This window comes from Pseudonaja textilis, chromosome 3, assembly GCF_049901715.1.
Source record: "Pseudonaja textilis isolate UNSWEBS1 chromosome 3, rPseTex1.2, whole genome shotgun sequence".
Taxonomy (NCBI): Eukaryota; Metazoa; Chordata; class Lepidosauria; order Squamata; family Elapidae; genus Pseudonaja; species Pseudonaja textilis.
The window spans coordinates 88493831-88509430 of record NC_141992.1 but is presented as its reverse complement, the minus strand read 5'-3'; the positions used below and the strand labels follow the sequence as shown (position 1 = coordinate 88509430).

At 39.9% G+C, this 15600-nt stretch overlaps 1 protein-coding gene across 3 annotated transcripts in view; it reads right to left on the bottom strand.

The window, feature by feature from the left end:
* The window catches only part of DENND1B (DENN domain containing 1B), a 214343-nt gene that overhangs the window by 115390 nt on the left and 83353 nt on the right, over positions 1-15600 (bottom strand). For all 3 annotated transcript variants that reach the window (XM_087930332.1, XM_026700460.2, XM_087930333.1), the window contains one exon: positions 11287-11400. In XM_087930332.1, coding sequence (XP_087786458.1) covers positions 11287-11400 — 114 coding nt within the window. The remainder of the gene's footprint in view (positions 1-11286; positions 11401-15600) is intronic.

Genomic DNA, 15600 nt, shown 5'->3' with positions numbered 1-15600 from the left:
TGTGCCCCCCTGCCGGTTGACGTGCACCTTTGCAGCCATGTTGTCTGTCAACACTAGCACATGGGACCCCACTATCCTGTCCCTGAAATGTTTCAGGGCTAGATAAATAGCTCTGAGTTCTGGCCAGTTTATGGGCCCAGTCCTGTCGAACCAGGGCCAGATCCCTTGAGCCATGAGACCCTCCATGTGGGCTCCCCAACCCAGGAGACTTTCATCGGTGGTGATGATCAGTCTGTCTGGCTCCTTGAATGGGACACCTTCGAAAGGGCTGGGGAAAGCCACCACTTGAAGGAACGGCGGGCCTCTGGAGAGAGCAGGACCTTGGCAGATGTGTGGCTGGTTCCTGCTTGTTGAAAGGGGAGCAGCAACCATTGTAGAGCCCATGAGTGTAGCTGTGCCCACAGAATGATGCCTATGCATGAGATCATTTTGCCCCAAAGTTTGGACAACAGTGACAGGGAGATAGTGTGTTGACGTTGGACCTGTCGAATGATCTCAATAAGGCTCTCAGGCTGGAGACAGAAAAACTTGGCACAGAGTTGTGTCGATGATGGCTCCCAGATGGTGCAATCTGGTTGTTGGGAAGAGATGGCTTTTCTTGGAGTTGATGGAAAAACCGTGGTACTGGAGGCAATGGAAAGTGGTTTGAAAATCTTGATGGGCAGAGTGAGTGGAGGACGACAGGATAAGATGTCATCCAAGTAGCACTGGATCCTCACTGGAACAGACCAGAGCAAACCCACCAATACCGCCAGTAACTTTGTGAAGACTCTTGGAGCAGACGAGAGCCTGAAAAGAAGGACCCGATACTGGAAGTGGGAATTCTGGTAACAGAAACAGAGAAACTGGCGATGATGAGGCCAGGTGGGAATGTGGAGGTAAGCCTCTGTGAGATCAATGGAAGAAAGGAGATCGCCCTCCCGAACGCTCTCCAGAATAGAATGCAGAGTCTGCATTTTGAAGCACCTATATGGGATAAACTCATTCAGAAATTTTAGGGCCAGAATGGCTCACCACCCCCAAGGCCTTAGAGACCATTAAAAGCCGAGAATAAAGCCCACATCCACATTGTAATTCAGGGACTGGTTGAATGACCTTTATATCGACCCGGTGACTAATGGTCAATTCCATAAGTGCCCTTCGTGAACTGTCCCGGGAAATGGGGCAGGGTAGAAATTTTTCTGGGGGTGGTGATAGAAATTCTAATTGTAACCCCGACCTTACTGTATAGAGTACCCAGGCATCTGTCGTTGACTCCTCCCATCTGGAAGCAAAGGAGGCCAAACGACCTCCGATGGGAGGGGAAAACGAGAGATTATTTAGAGCGACGGAAAGAGCGATCCTCTCCCCCACGAAAGGGCTGTTTACCCGCAGCTTGTTGTCTGCCGGTAGCCTCATGGCGTTGACCTTGACACTGAGAATATGCTCTCTGAGGTCTGGAGAAGCGAGAAGCGTTTTCGGGACTGAATGAGGGAGGCCAGTATGGGGTAGGGCAGAAGTCTGCCCTCTTTCCTGTTGATGAAAGGACTTTCCTTTTGTCTTTTGTTTCAACAACAAATGGGTCAACGGCATCTCCAAACAGCTTCTCACTGGTACATGGGGCAGAAGCTAGTTTCCACTTTCGGCGAGGCTCCGCTTGTCAATTTTGTAGCCATAGCAGTCTCCTAGCTGCCACTGATGATGCCATGGCCCTGGAAGAGAACTTGGTGGTGTTGAGGGTAGCGTCCACCGAGAACTCTGCTGCTGCTATGATCTTATTGAGGTCTTGATGCGACCTACAGTCTGATGGAGGTATGCAGCCTTGAAGTTGGCATAGCCAGCAGATGGAAGACCTTGCAAAAAATGATGCAGCAGTCGAGGCCCGGATGGCTCAAGCCGAGGCTTGATGGTTACGCATCAGTGTTTGTTCAGAGCATTTGTCCTCTGCCTTTAGTATATCCTCAGGCTCAGTTGAAGTGCTTGAGGAGAAGGAGGCCACAACTGGGGAGTCTACTGGGGGAACTGCCAGAGCCGTAGCTAAGGAAGGACCCACGTTGTAGAACCGCCTATCTTGGGACGGTGGGCAGGGGACTGCAGTGGGGAAGGCAAATTGTTCCTTGCCTAAGTCAAGAAAGATGATGGGGGAAGGTAGAATCTCTGAATGAACAATGTGTTTGGAGAAGAGGGAATCCCCATGCCCCAACTGTACCACTTGAGGCTCGGGGGCAATTTCCTCCGCTGACAACTGGGCTATTGTGTAGGAGAGGCTTGAATAAAGCGGATTTAAATACAGAAGCCAAAGGAGGCTAATCAGGCCTCAGATCTTCCTCTTCCTCCAAGAGGTTGGGGTCCCAGATTTCTCCCTCTTCCAGATCAGAATCAGGGGAAGGACTGCACTCATATGATTCCTCATACTCTCCCTGAGTGAGGTGCACTCCTTCCACATAAGTAAGATGGGCCCTTTGTACTACATGGCGAGGTAGTCCCCTTTGGGGAATCTGAGCTAGAGGAAAAGCCGGGAAGGCAAGCTGAAGTCTGTCTGAAGGCCTGAAGATGTGTCGAGCCCTTCTGCCAGACCCTGTCTGATGGCTAAGGAGACTACTTCATTGATGTCAGAAGATCTGCCACTCGATGGAGGATCTGGGGGCCGAAGACCTGCTGCTGTTGGAGTAAAAGTGGCCTCTGGTCTTGATCGAGAGCTGATTTGGGCCACAGATGGGACAGATGAAGAAGAAAGATCTCAAGGAGTCTGGGGGTGAAGTTGGGATCTGACCTGCTCAAGTCTTGAGGTCCTGGTTGGATTTTAGGTTGCTCTGGGGACCAGGATTGAAGATGGCTAAGAGGAGCTGAGGTATTTTCCCTCTCCCTAGAAGTAGCTGGCTGAACAACTAGAGGATTGGCTGATTGGGAAGCCTGTTGTAGTTGACCACTCATTTGCTCAATAGTTTTGTTAAACTGCCTTTCTAAGGCTGCATGCCTTCATTTCTCTGCTTTTAATTTGGCCTGGGATGTTTTCTTAGGGCCCAAAGCTTTAGCCCTAATCTTGGCTGCCACCTCCCTTTGAACAGACTAGGAGTGTTATTTTCTTCTCCTTCTTTTGCCAGCTTGGGGGCCTTGAGAGATCAGGCCTGAAGGCTCTGTGTGGGCCTTATCTTGATCCACAGTATGCATAAACAGACACAAAGGTGCTGGAAGCGATCCTCACTATGTGTTGTCTATGCAGTAGCCTGAATAGGAGCTTATGAATAGTAGAAGCTGGCCTTTGGGGAATGATGCCACCTAAAATGGCCACTCGCTACTTTCTTTACAAGAAGCAGCTTTCAAAATGTCCACTCACCATGTGCAGTTAAAGAAGAAGCCTCTGAATTGGCTGCTCGCAAGAGCTACAGGCTACACAGGGGTTAAATCGCTCCTTAGACTGTAAACAGCCCCGAACAGCGAAATTGGCAATAAAGTGAAAATTTACGATCAGCTGGGAGGTGCTGTTATCACCGATGCGATCTTTACCGTGGTGGCAGAAATCACTGAGGGAAGACTGTGGGGGAGGATCAAGGGTTACTCCCTATTTACAGTCTCTCTCAGTTGAAGAAAACGTTGAATCCTCAGCTATGCAGAAGAGTGGATGCCAATGATGAAGATAGCTTTTGCTTTTGCTAATTAAACTGCTTTCAGAGACACCAGCTTATGATCATCGAAACAAACTGAGTCAAAGCTGGGGGGTTTTCCCACAGGCTGCTACTTTTATACTAGAGGGACTCAGTTTGATGATGTCATCAGGAGGAGTCATTCCCATCCTGGGCTCTTGAAGCAGCATGGAGGAGAAAGGAAGTATATATATTGTTTGAATTTTATTCATCATCCAGCTCTATTCTCTCCCCCTATTCTTAAAAAATGTAGTCAAATGTAGTTCCTCAATAAGTCAATGAATGAGTGTAATAATAACCCAAATAATGCATTTTTTTCCTCAAAATTTTCTAAATTCTCAAGCATTTCATTTATTTCTCCTTTACAAACAAGATCCCAGACATAATGTTCTATATCATATTCCCAATTAATATAGTTGCGCACATATGGAGTGTATCAAGAATAAATGATCATATTATTGTTCAAAGCATGCTTACATATAGAATATTGAAACATTTGGTGCAAGAAATTTTTTTCATAGATTCTTCGGGCCCTTGACATTATACATAAATTTTTTTGACTGATTTTCTGGACCTTCAGTGAACTGACAAAGTGAAAAACAAGGAACAACATACTGGCACATCATAAAGAACCTGTACATTACCATCTGTTGGATTGTACACATCTGAGTTCCTCACTATTTTCCTCAATGATTCCAAATATGATAATTCCATTGTGGCCTGAACAATTAAGTATGCAGTCTGCAGCTGCCCCTGAGGTTTTTTTCTCTATACTCTACTATAATCATGCAGGCCAGTTCATGAACAAAATGACTGTCCTTAACAGCTTCATTCCAAATATTTATTTTTAAAAACTCCACTGGTATTAATAATGCAGCAAATAAGACAGTAGACAATCTTACAAACCTAAGTGGCTTCAGAAAAGCATGCAAAATAGTCCCAATCTCAATTCTATATACAGTACTTTAACTACCATAAAAGGGAGGGGGAGGAAACAGAAGGGTAAGCAGCTTGCATTACATTAACATTTAATGTAATTTAGTTCTTGATTGACTGTGTCATCAAGTTGGTCTTGAATGTTAACAACCAAGCTAGATCTTCTTCAGGATGATCTGACTCCAACCTAGTCCTTCAGAACTTCCAACTGTACACCCATTACTCCTGTAATTGAGCTCATTCACCTGGTTGCTGGTGGTCTTCTCCTCTTTCCTAAAGTTATAGACTTTCCCAGAGAGCCCTTATATTGCCTTAGGAAAAAAAATGAAAGCAACATAAAAAAGATGTCCCAAACTTTCAGAGATTATATCAGAGAAAGGAATCCAAAATAAGGTAATTCTATCATCTAGCCAAAAATATAAAAATGATTTGATATGACTTTTATATCCAACAGCTTGCACATCCTACTAAAGTAAGGGACTCAATAATAGTAACTGTAAGAGGGATCTTGGAGTCCTAGTGGGCAATCCCTTAAATATGAGCCAGCAGTATGATGCAGCTGCCCAAAAAACCAACACAGTCCTAGGCTACATTAATATTGGAATAGAATCAAGATCACATGAAGTGTTAATATTACTTTATAATGCTTTGGTAAGGCCTACTTTGAATATTGCATCCAGTCTTGGTCACCACAATATAAAAAGATGTTGAGACTCTAAAAAGAATGCAAAGAAGAGCAACAAAGATGATTAGCAGACTGGAGGCTAAAACATATGAAGTACAATTCCAGAAATTATGTCTAGTTCAATGAAAAGAAGGACTAGGAGGTGACATGATAGCAGTCTAAGGGGCTGCCACAAAAAACCTGTCTTCCAAAGACCTGAAGGCAGGACAAGAAGCAATGAATGGAAACGAATCAAGGAGAGATCTAGAACTAAGGAGAAATTTCCTGACAGCTGGATCAATTAATCAGTGGAATGACTTGCTTCCAGAGGCTATGGGTGTTCCAACACTAGAGATTTTTAAGAAATTAGACAACCGTTTTTCTGAAACATTATAGGATTTGCTGCTTGATCAGAGGGTTGATCAAGGTCCCTTCCAACTCTGTTATTCTATTATCCACATATTGCTTGTTATTATAAAATTCGCAAGGCAAATCTTGGGATTTGTTGATTCAGTGCAAGGTGGTAAGAAAAAATTTGCCAAAACATCATTACTGGAAATCTGAAAGCAAGCAAACAGAGAAAAGAATTTCTAATTATACTTTTACTAAAGCAGTGAATAACATGAAATACATGAAAACTGTAATTGATGGCACAGTTTTTGGAGATGGAGGAATCTATTAAGTAGATTCTATTAAGTAATTCATAGGAACATGTCAGATGCTATCTAGCTATGCATACAGCACTGATAGCAAATATATTATAAACTTGGTTTCTGAAGGTTTCCTTATACATATGCACTTGACATTGCCCTACAATCTTCAGCTATAAGAAAGAGTAATAGTAAATATTAACATAAGTTTGGGGAGGATGGAATAATTTAATGGTTATTAAATTAGATGATTTGGATTAATGCAGTACTATTTAAAGTGACCTCCTAAATTTATAAAATGTAACTATATTTGGAAAGGAAAAGATCATATCCCATCATATCATTTACCCAACTTTCCAATATAATAATTATTACTGTATAAACTTTGCCAGTTGCCCATATTTCTGTTATCAATACACCTGGCTAGTTACTCAGAATTATACTTTCTAAGCATGTCTGATTATTTTGTTTTTGTTTTCTAGATCTGCCTTCTATTTCTGACATTTCTATTGCGGACACCCATTAAGTTAGCATGCTCCCTTCCTTTGCAATTATATGGTAAATTTGTTAACTTCCATACAGCACTATTATATTTGTGAAGTTTCCATATTTGTGAATATGGTGCTATTTTAACTGTCCAACCAAAGATTCATTTGCCTTTCTTGTTTATCTGTGAGACAGAATGCTCCATAATTTGTTCTAAACTGCTAATATAGGGATCTCGGTTTTGTTTTAAAATGGCTGAATGTTACTTTCATTCAGTTTTTAATTAGCAATTTATTGTGGATCTGTCTTAGAGCAAGCTGATAAGATAATATTCACCCAAAAAACTATGCAGTTGTAGTAACATTTTAATCACTTTAGCCTATAGTGTTTTGTTGTTTCTGATACGATTAAGTATTCACTTAATTCTACTGTAACTGAAACATACTAGCAAATGAATCACTTGCTCATAAAACAGTACTACTGCTTCAGTTACTATACTATTGCTCTTGAACAGTAGTACTGAGCTTTCTTACGTAGATCTCTCAATGGCCTAAAACAAATTTTCACATAACCCAGTTTAAACACCCATCTGAAAAGATTTTCTTTAAATACTGTTTTCCTGCCACAAAATCTTATGTTTATCAATCTCAATAAACAGTAATGCTTCTCCACGTTAACATTTTTGTGACTTAGACTAGAGCAGGGGTGTCAAACTAGATTTCTTGGAGGGCCAGATCAGCATTGTAGTTGTCCTCCATGGGCCAACGGCGGGGAGGAGATAGGACGGACAGTCTGTTTTTGGCCTGGATGGCCTCCTGCAGAACCTTTCTATCCAGGCCAAAAATGTGCCGCAGGAGGCTGCTCACTGCCCCACCCCCCATGTCCTGTTTTGGCCAGCAGGGTGTTGCAGTAGGCTGTCCAGGCCAAAAATGGGCCATGGGGGGAGTTTCCATCCCCACCATGGCCCATTTTCGTTCGCAGAGGCCAGTCCTTTGCTACTTCCAGGCCAGCCCCACAGGCCTGATCTAAGCACCCGATGGGCCGGATTTGGCCGGCAGGCCTTCAGTTTGACACCTGTGGGCTAGAGTTAGGAAGAAAAGGTTTTCCTTTGTCTTCAAAGTGTCTGACATCAAATTATAGTTAGCAAAATGCTGCTCAAGATCATCGAGAACCCTACATGAGATGAGGAAATGGCAGATATTCAAGCAAGTTTCAGAAAGATAACACAGCTGATAACTGAAAGGCCCCCAAAATATTGAAAATAAATGTCAATATGTACTTCAGCTATCACAGAAAGGCCTTTGAGTGTGTTGACCTTATTAATATCTCCTTGGGAAAAAGGAAAACCCAGAACATCCCACTGTCCTCATGTGAAATTCACAGATAGAACATAAAGTGCAGATTCAACAAGTTGAAACAGACTGGATCCAGGTCAATAAAGGAAAAAAAGACAAAACTACACTTTTGCTTCATTTATAGAGATATCGATAAATATTGAATATATACTATGTATGTAATGTATGTAATATACTATTATATATGAGTTGAACATATATTGAGTGAAGCTGGATTGGAATAATATGAATTTAAAATTTGAGGAAAAAACATTAATATCTGTGTATGTCACTAATCTGATAGGTAAAAATCAGAATAATCTGCACACTCCGCCAGTGAAACCAAAGACACAGTAATAATAATGGAGATATGATGAAATATTAGGAAGAATAAACTAGGCTAATATTAATAAAAATACATAAAAATATATTCCTAGTTTTAAAGTTGTTTCTATATTAATATCATGTGTGTGTGTGTGTGTGTGTGTGTGTGTGTGTGTGTGTGTGTGATGGTAAGTGTTCTATATTAACATTCTCGAAAACCTGAACTCTGATTGGTCCACACGGACCGCAATCTGAATGGCTAACTTGGCCGCCGTGATTGGTGCGCCGAGACCCTCCCGCGATTGGCCGAGCCGATCGCGGGAGAGTCAAAGCCCTGTCATTGGCCGCCGAGCCGCCGGCCGGCTCTATAAGAAAAGCCATGTGGCTCGCAGGTCCTATACGAAACTATACTTCAATAAAGAGCTGAAGTTCACTTTGAGTCTCGCGTCTCAATGAACCCAATCTACCTGATCTACCAGTAAGAGGACTGAATGGAGAATGAGATTAACTATGTTAAGACAAAATGTCTAGCTGAGCTTTTTCATCACAATAACAAGTGTATCTTCCCTTCCATTGTGTTCAGAGGAGACTACTTCTGTTTCATATTTGAACAGCAATTTTGTTAATGAAGTTTAACCATGGCTAACTTTAAAAATGATTAATGTTAACAACATCCATCTTAAAGTGTATTTATTGCAATTAAGATTAATAAAACCTAATCCAGGTTCAAATAAGATAATTTGATCTACATTTTTAAATTATACTTTCTAGATTTTTATGTAAATTGAATCACAGGTACCCTACAGCTTCTACCCACATGGAATCTGCGATGATATTGTCTGCTCAGAAGCTAGCATTCAAAAATGTTAATATTTATGGAAACCTTCTTACAGACATGCATTTATGAGAAGAAAATACAGGGAAGCAAAATCATATAAAATGTAAAACGAAGTTATTTTTATATCTTATAAAAACTTGCATTTTAAAAATGAAATATATAAAACAATGCCGAATCCTGAATGCAACAGAGACTAAATTAACATGACAATAAAACTACCCGCACCTTTTAAGCTCTGGCTGATTAGTATTGGAAGCAGCTTTGTTTGTACTTTGCATAAGAAATATTTCTAGGCAATACTAATAGATTTTCATATCCAAATTTAGGGAGAAAAAAAATCCCACAATCAAATTACTTTTCCAATGATAAGCTTAGTGGCAGTTGCTGGATAAATTGGGGGGACACATAAACATTGCAAAGTACTATCTGTTCATAGAGAAGGAAACAAACTAGGGTAAGTGGTAAAAAATCAATTAACTGAATAAAAAGTTGTCAACTGAATTAATATTAAGGGTAGATGAAAATAACCCTGTCAGATATTGGCTTCCCAAAGTATTACATGGATTATACACGTATCACTCATTAAAAAAGGACACTTTATCAGGAAAAAAAATCCCAATCAGAGCTAAAAAGGAACATAACAGCAAATTAGCCTCAGACCATTTTTTTTTTTTTGGCTGTTTACCTCACAGAAGTAAATTCAACCTCAAAACCTTTGCCATTAACAATTTTTAACCATAGGAACATTAATTGACATTCTTATCTGAGACAGATTCAAAATTGCAGTTTGAAGATTGAAACTTAAAATTTAAATTTAAATTAAAGTTGGTTGGATCCTGCTTCATAAGAAGCAAATCTACTCCTAAACAGAAAAGAGTCAGAAAAGGAAAGGAATATTCACATTTATACAATATCAGAATATTATTATTTTACCATTTAATTAGGTTTCACTGTAGCCAGTAACATGTGCAGGAGCCTATTAAGAAATAACATCCACATGCCAATTATGGAAACATTTGTATTTTCGTTGAATAAAATGCAAAAACCTTTATACCTAAATATTATTACAGTTACACATATTGATGAAATACTGAAACAATGGCATTAAGAAAAACCGAAGGCAAAAATCTATCAAGTTTGCTCTGTGATGATCAGTCCAATTCAACCCTTTATACATAATCTGTTTTCAAAATGAAATGTTCACATGTTGCATTCAGATGGCCTGCTTTTCCACAGAGAAAGTCATTAAGCCTACATGTAGTCCACAACTAATGACTACTACTGAGATGTGAATTTCTGGTATAAATTGATGCAATTGTAATATGAGTCATCAGGTGACAAGACCAGATCTTGCAACCATTTTTACCATTGTGGTTACACAAATCACATGGTCATTAAGCAAATCCATTCCCCAATAGACTTTTTTTGTAAGAAATTGGCTGGGGTCATTAAAACTGGATGTAAAGGCAACCCAGTTGCCAATCACCCCAAACTGCAGTCAAGTGATCAGGTTGTAAGTGAAAGGAGGTCATAAATCACTTTTTTTTAAAATCACTGCAACTTTGAACCTCCATTAAATGATGGTCACAAGTCAAGGACTACCTATATTCCACTTTATGAGTGAATCAAACCTTCCAAGAATCATCTACAACAGGTTCTACATGGAGAACACCCAGAAACTTCAATAGCGCCAGAATGTTCTCACACATATCATATTTTATTTTCATATGTTTTAATTTTAATTGTAGTTTCTTTGTCTATTGTGAGCCACTCAGAATTGTTGAGAGTTGGCTGACATACAAGTCTAATTAATTAATATCAATAATAATCCCAGTCCAATACATTATAGTTTCTGGTACTCTGTAAAAAAAAAGTCATCCTATTTCCTCCATCCTCTATGATTTTTAACTTATTAGCCAAAGGTATACAACATAATATATGTTAAATTTACCTTGAATCAAGGCAAGTGCAAAAGCAAAGGTATAATGCAAAAAGCCTTGTAATAAGGTTAGGATAAAAATTCACACATACTTTAATATACACCTTGTTATGTTGCAACTTTGCTTTTCCTCTGGGTCAGTTAGAAGATGAATTTCTATTAATTAGCACTAGGTCTTCACTTCATTATCATAAGGCAATTTCATTTGCAGCTGCTGTGTCAATTTTTCTCTTTAAAACAACCTTATACAACCATTTACATAACCTGCCAAGCCAGGCAAACTATGCAGCATTTGTAAAATATCTCATTAAAACAATTTCTGTCCTATTGAAAAATATAGTCTTTAATGTCAACTATGCTTATTGTGATGGCAGCATATAACCATACATCTCTACCCATCAAAGCTTTCTAGCTATCATGGAATCTACCATTTTTAACCAATAATTATCAATAACTGTCCAAGAAAGTAGGCAGGCATACATAGCAGCTTACCTTAGAATGCATAGGCACACTTTGCCTCCTGATGTTAAACGACAAAATCCAAATCTTTGCTTGCTTTCAATGTCAGTAAGCACAAAAGTAAAATGCTGTCCAACTTGTGTTACCCTAGGGGGAAAAACAGTGTTAGGAGGCACTTCCTTTGACATTAAAAAACAAAAATGCAGAAAATTAATATTAATATTATTAGTTTGTTATCATAAAATAGTTTTATAAAATAAAAAAGACAATTTAAATCAAATCTAAGTAATATGGAAAATGATATGAAAAGACTTTGGCATGATCAGACATAGATGTAGTATAGTAGTCTTCACTTAGCACAGGGGTGTCAAACTGGCGATCCGCGAGCTGGATGCATCATGTGCAGGCCATGTGCACCCCGGTTCCGCAAAGGCAAAAAAGTCATGATACGACACGTGACATCACATGACGAGATCAAGTTTGACACCAGTGACTTAGCAACTACTTCATACAGCAACCATTCGTAGTTACAAAGCGATAACCAAGCTGCATTTATGACCCTTGCAAGTCTGTAAAGCAAATGAAATCTGAAGTAAAATCATAAGCATAATTGGGGTTTCACTAGCAACAGCTTCACTTAATGACCTAATTGCCAATCACAACTGAGATTGCTAAACAATGATTACCTGTATAACTTTTTTTAAAGAATGTAGAATGTTTGTACTTAAAAGAATAGCAGGAAATTTCTAGATAAAAATTTCTAGAAATTTCTAGAGCTTTAGTGAAAAAAATGCTGTTGGTAGTATGAATATTAAAATATTACTTTGTAACAGGAAATAAAGAATTTAAGACGTTAAATTTTTACTTTGACCAGAAGACCTTAAAATGGAGATTACAGTCTTGTGAACTGACTCTGGTATCCAAATTACAAACCAAATACTAAGGGAATACGGATTTTTAAAGTAGCCGACACTAACCATTAAAAGGAAATGTAACTTTTTAAAAAAGTAAATAGTGCTCCAAACTGTTTTCTAATAAAACCTAATGTTATTGTACGTTTCTCTCTCTTTTTGTTTATATATGTGTTTAATATAATCTTAATAGCCAAAATAATAAATCATTGATCAACATATTCATCAATCTTGTTGACTACAAAGGACTTTTTCAAGGTCACTATAATAGATGGCAACATTTTAGATACATATTTAAACAACAGGGTATACTCTGACAATGGGATAGATAGGGAGTTTTTCTATTTCTATATTTATTATCAAGACATAATTTGAAGTTTTCTTGGAGGGCAGATTAAGGATTACTCTTTTTATATATGGATATGTAGTTATCAACATCAAATATGAGTTGTTTGCCCTTCTACAGGAAAAAAAAACATTTTCCTGTAGATTTATATGAGTCTGTGTAATTGTTCAAGAATGTGTAGTCATTCATGTGACAGAAAGATTTACATAAAAGTTATGAGCTGCTTATATGCCTTTGATACTGTTTTCATTAGCATATATAGTAAACTTTCCAGTTTTACAAAAACAAATGTTCATAGCTTAAAAGTACAGCTAAGATAAAGACAAAAAGTTGCAAAATGAAAAATGATATGAAGAAAGTAAATAGGGATTTTTTCCAACACAGAAGCAAATGAAGACAAAGTAACTTCATAAAAAAGGACAATCTCAATGAATTGAGAATTATTTTGACAAATATCCTTTTGTGTTTTGCTAGTTGAAAATTATGTATGATCCAAAAATGATACTTCTATATTAATATTCATTCTACTTTCTACAGCTTAGTTCATACGTTTAACTTTAATATTTTCATTAAATGATAATATATTCCAGTGGTTGCCAACCGGTGGGCCGCGAGAAAATTTTGGTGGTCTGCAGAGAAATGTCACCCCCAGAGCACCCCCCAAAGCAATTAATCCAGGCTGCGCGGGAACACAAGGCTGCACTGCCCACATGGTCTGCAGGAACCCTCCCCCTCCACTCACTCCTTACCTGACAAGCTTGCCTACTAAGTTGCTATTTTTCCTTTTTTCTTTTCTGCTGTGCCAGGAGATTTAGATTAGCTAGAAAGCAGGAAATTATTGGTTTTCTTGCTTTCTAGCTGATCTTTAGCTCTTCAACTCTACTTTTAAACAGAGCCAAATCTTCCTTAGGACTGAAGCAGTGCAGACTCAGGTAGCCGATGGCAGAAACATAGATCTCTGAGTGAATCTGTGATTCTGTGAGCAACTCAATTTGCCTGCCTGCTTTGCCTGCTTTTGGGTAACTGTTGCTCTTTTTTATAAAAAAATTCAATATTTACATAAATATTTATAATATTCATATATAAGCCATGCCCAGCTAGTCACATGACCACCAAGCCACACCCACAAATTAGGCCACGCCCACAGAACTGGTAGTTAAGAAATTTGAATCCCACCCTTGCCTCTGTGTGTGGGGGGGGAGGGGGAGAGAGGTTAGATCAGATCTCTCTCTCTCTCTCTCTCTCTCTCTCACACACACACACACACACACACACACACACACACACACCAAGGTCAGCAAGCCACCGTCAGTCAAAATTCATATTAGTGGTCCCGGGATTTAAAATTATGAGTTTGGTGGTCCCTGAGGTCCAAAAGTTGGCGACCCCTGATATATTCTACCTTTAATATTTAGTACTTATATATATCATAAGTAAAACATATTGGAAGAGCAAAGAGAACTCGGTAAGTTCTAACTATTTTATTCCATATAGCTGGTATGTCAAAAATCCACTGCAAACCACTTTCTACAGCAGGGGTCTTCAAACTTGACAGCTTTAAGATTTATGGACTTCAACTCCCAGTATTCCTCCTCAGTCATGTTAGCTCAGGAATTCTGGGAGTTGAAATCCACAAGTCTTAAACTTGCCAAGTTTAAAGATCCTTGTTCTACAGTGAATGCATAATACAAGTATATTATCATTAATTCTGAAGCTATACTCTATGAACCAACTTAAATTGCCCGGGCTTTGCCGAGTCTGGATTTTAGAAATTACTACCTAAACAGCCACCATTTATACTGAAAATTTTCATGTTTTCTAATATTTACTAGTGCATAATGTGACATTATGAAAGAATTTGAATCTTTAACCTTAAATTATGTTTCTCAATAATACAAAGAATAGCTAATAATGTCATCACATCTTTTGCTTTCACAGCATAGACATTACGAATTATTTTGAAGCTACGGTATACAAAAACGCTATGAGCTTCCTTCTCTTGCTTACTCCAAATTATAGGAAAGCCATGTCACTCTATGAGAATACAAAATTGGAAAAGAAGTCTGGTAGGACCTTTTCAACTAACAAATTAAAAGGCATAATCTTGTATGATCTATTGCTCATTTCATTAGATGTAACGGAGTAATTACATTGATATAGGATATAACTTTGAGATGGAGTAAGAGGGTGGGCTCGATGTGTCTATTGATCTCATTGGGCCTCTGAATGCCTGATTTATTCTACCGTGTTTAAATGCCTGATTTATTAAATGCCTGATTTATTCTACCGTGTTTCTCACAAAATAAGGCCGGGCCTTATTTTTTTTGGACCCCCGAAAAAACGGCTAGGCCCTCTTTTCAGGGGTGACTTAATTCCCACCCTTGCACCCTCGGATGGGCAGGCAGCGACAGCTTGGATGTTGACCTTGGCGTTGGTGGAGCACTTCGTATTGGGAGACCTTCCACCACTGTTGCTTTCCCTTCTCCCTTGCTGCTGTGGCATTTACAGCAACGCCGTGGCATTTGGCGCAGCCACGTGCGGCCAGCCAGGGCTCCTCCCTGCAACCAGAGCCCGGCGGAGACACTCGGCTTCAGGCGCTCCTGTCACCGTCTTCCCTTTGCCTTCAAAGGTAAAGCCAATTACTTTAAAAATGATGCCCTACTACAACAAAGACTCCCCTGCCTGAGAGGGCAGCCCAACCCCACATGGGGAGGTGAATCTCCCCGGGTCGCAGCACAGGATCGGCCCACCTTGGGAGAAGCGCCCAGCTGCCATCCCTGCCTGGTGCCAGGCAGAGCGCGAAGAGCTTCACCTGGGGTGCCCAGCACAGCTGACAGGCCGTCCCTCTTTCCCGGCAGCAGAGCTCTCACCAAGGCGAGCGCCTCACCGCCGGACCCTCCGCTCATCCCGCCAGGGCCATGCGGGCTGGGCAGAGCCAGGAAAGCGAGCCGCGGATGCACGCCCGCCTGCCAAGCAAAAGAGCCGGGCTGACTTGAGCTTGGCTTCCTTCCCAAGCCCCTCCAGTGCGAACCCGAAGGGGCCACTGGGAAAGGCTGCCCGAGGCAGTGATAGTGCCCACCCGTTCGCAGA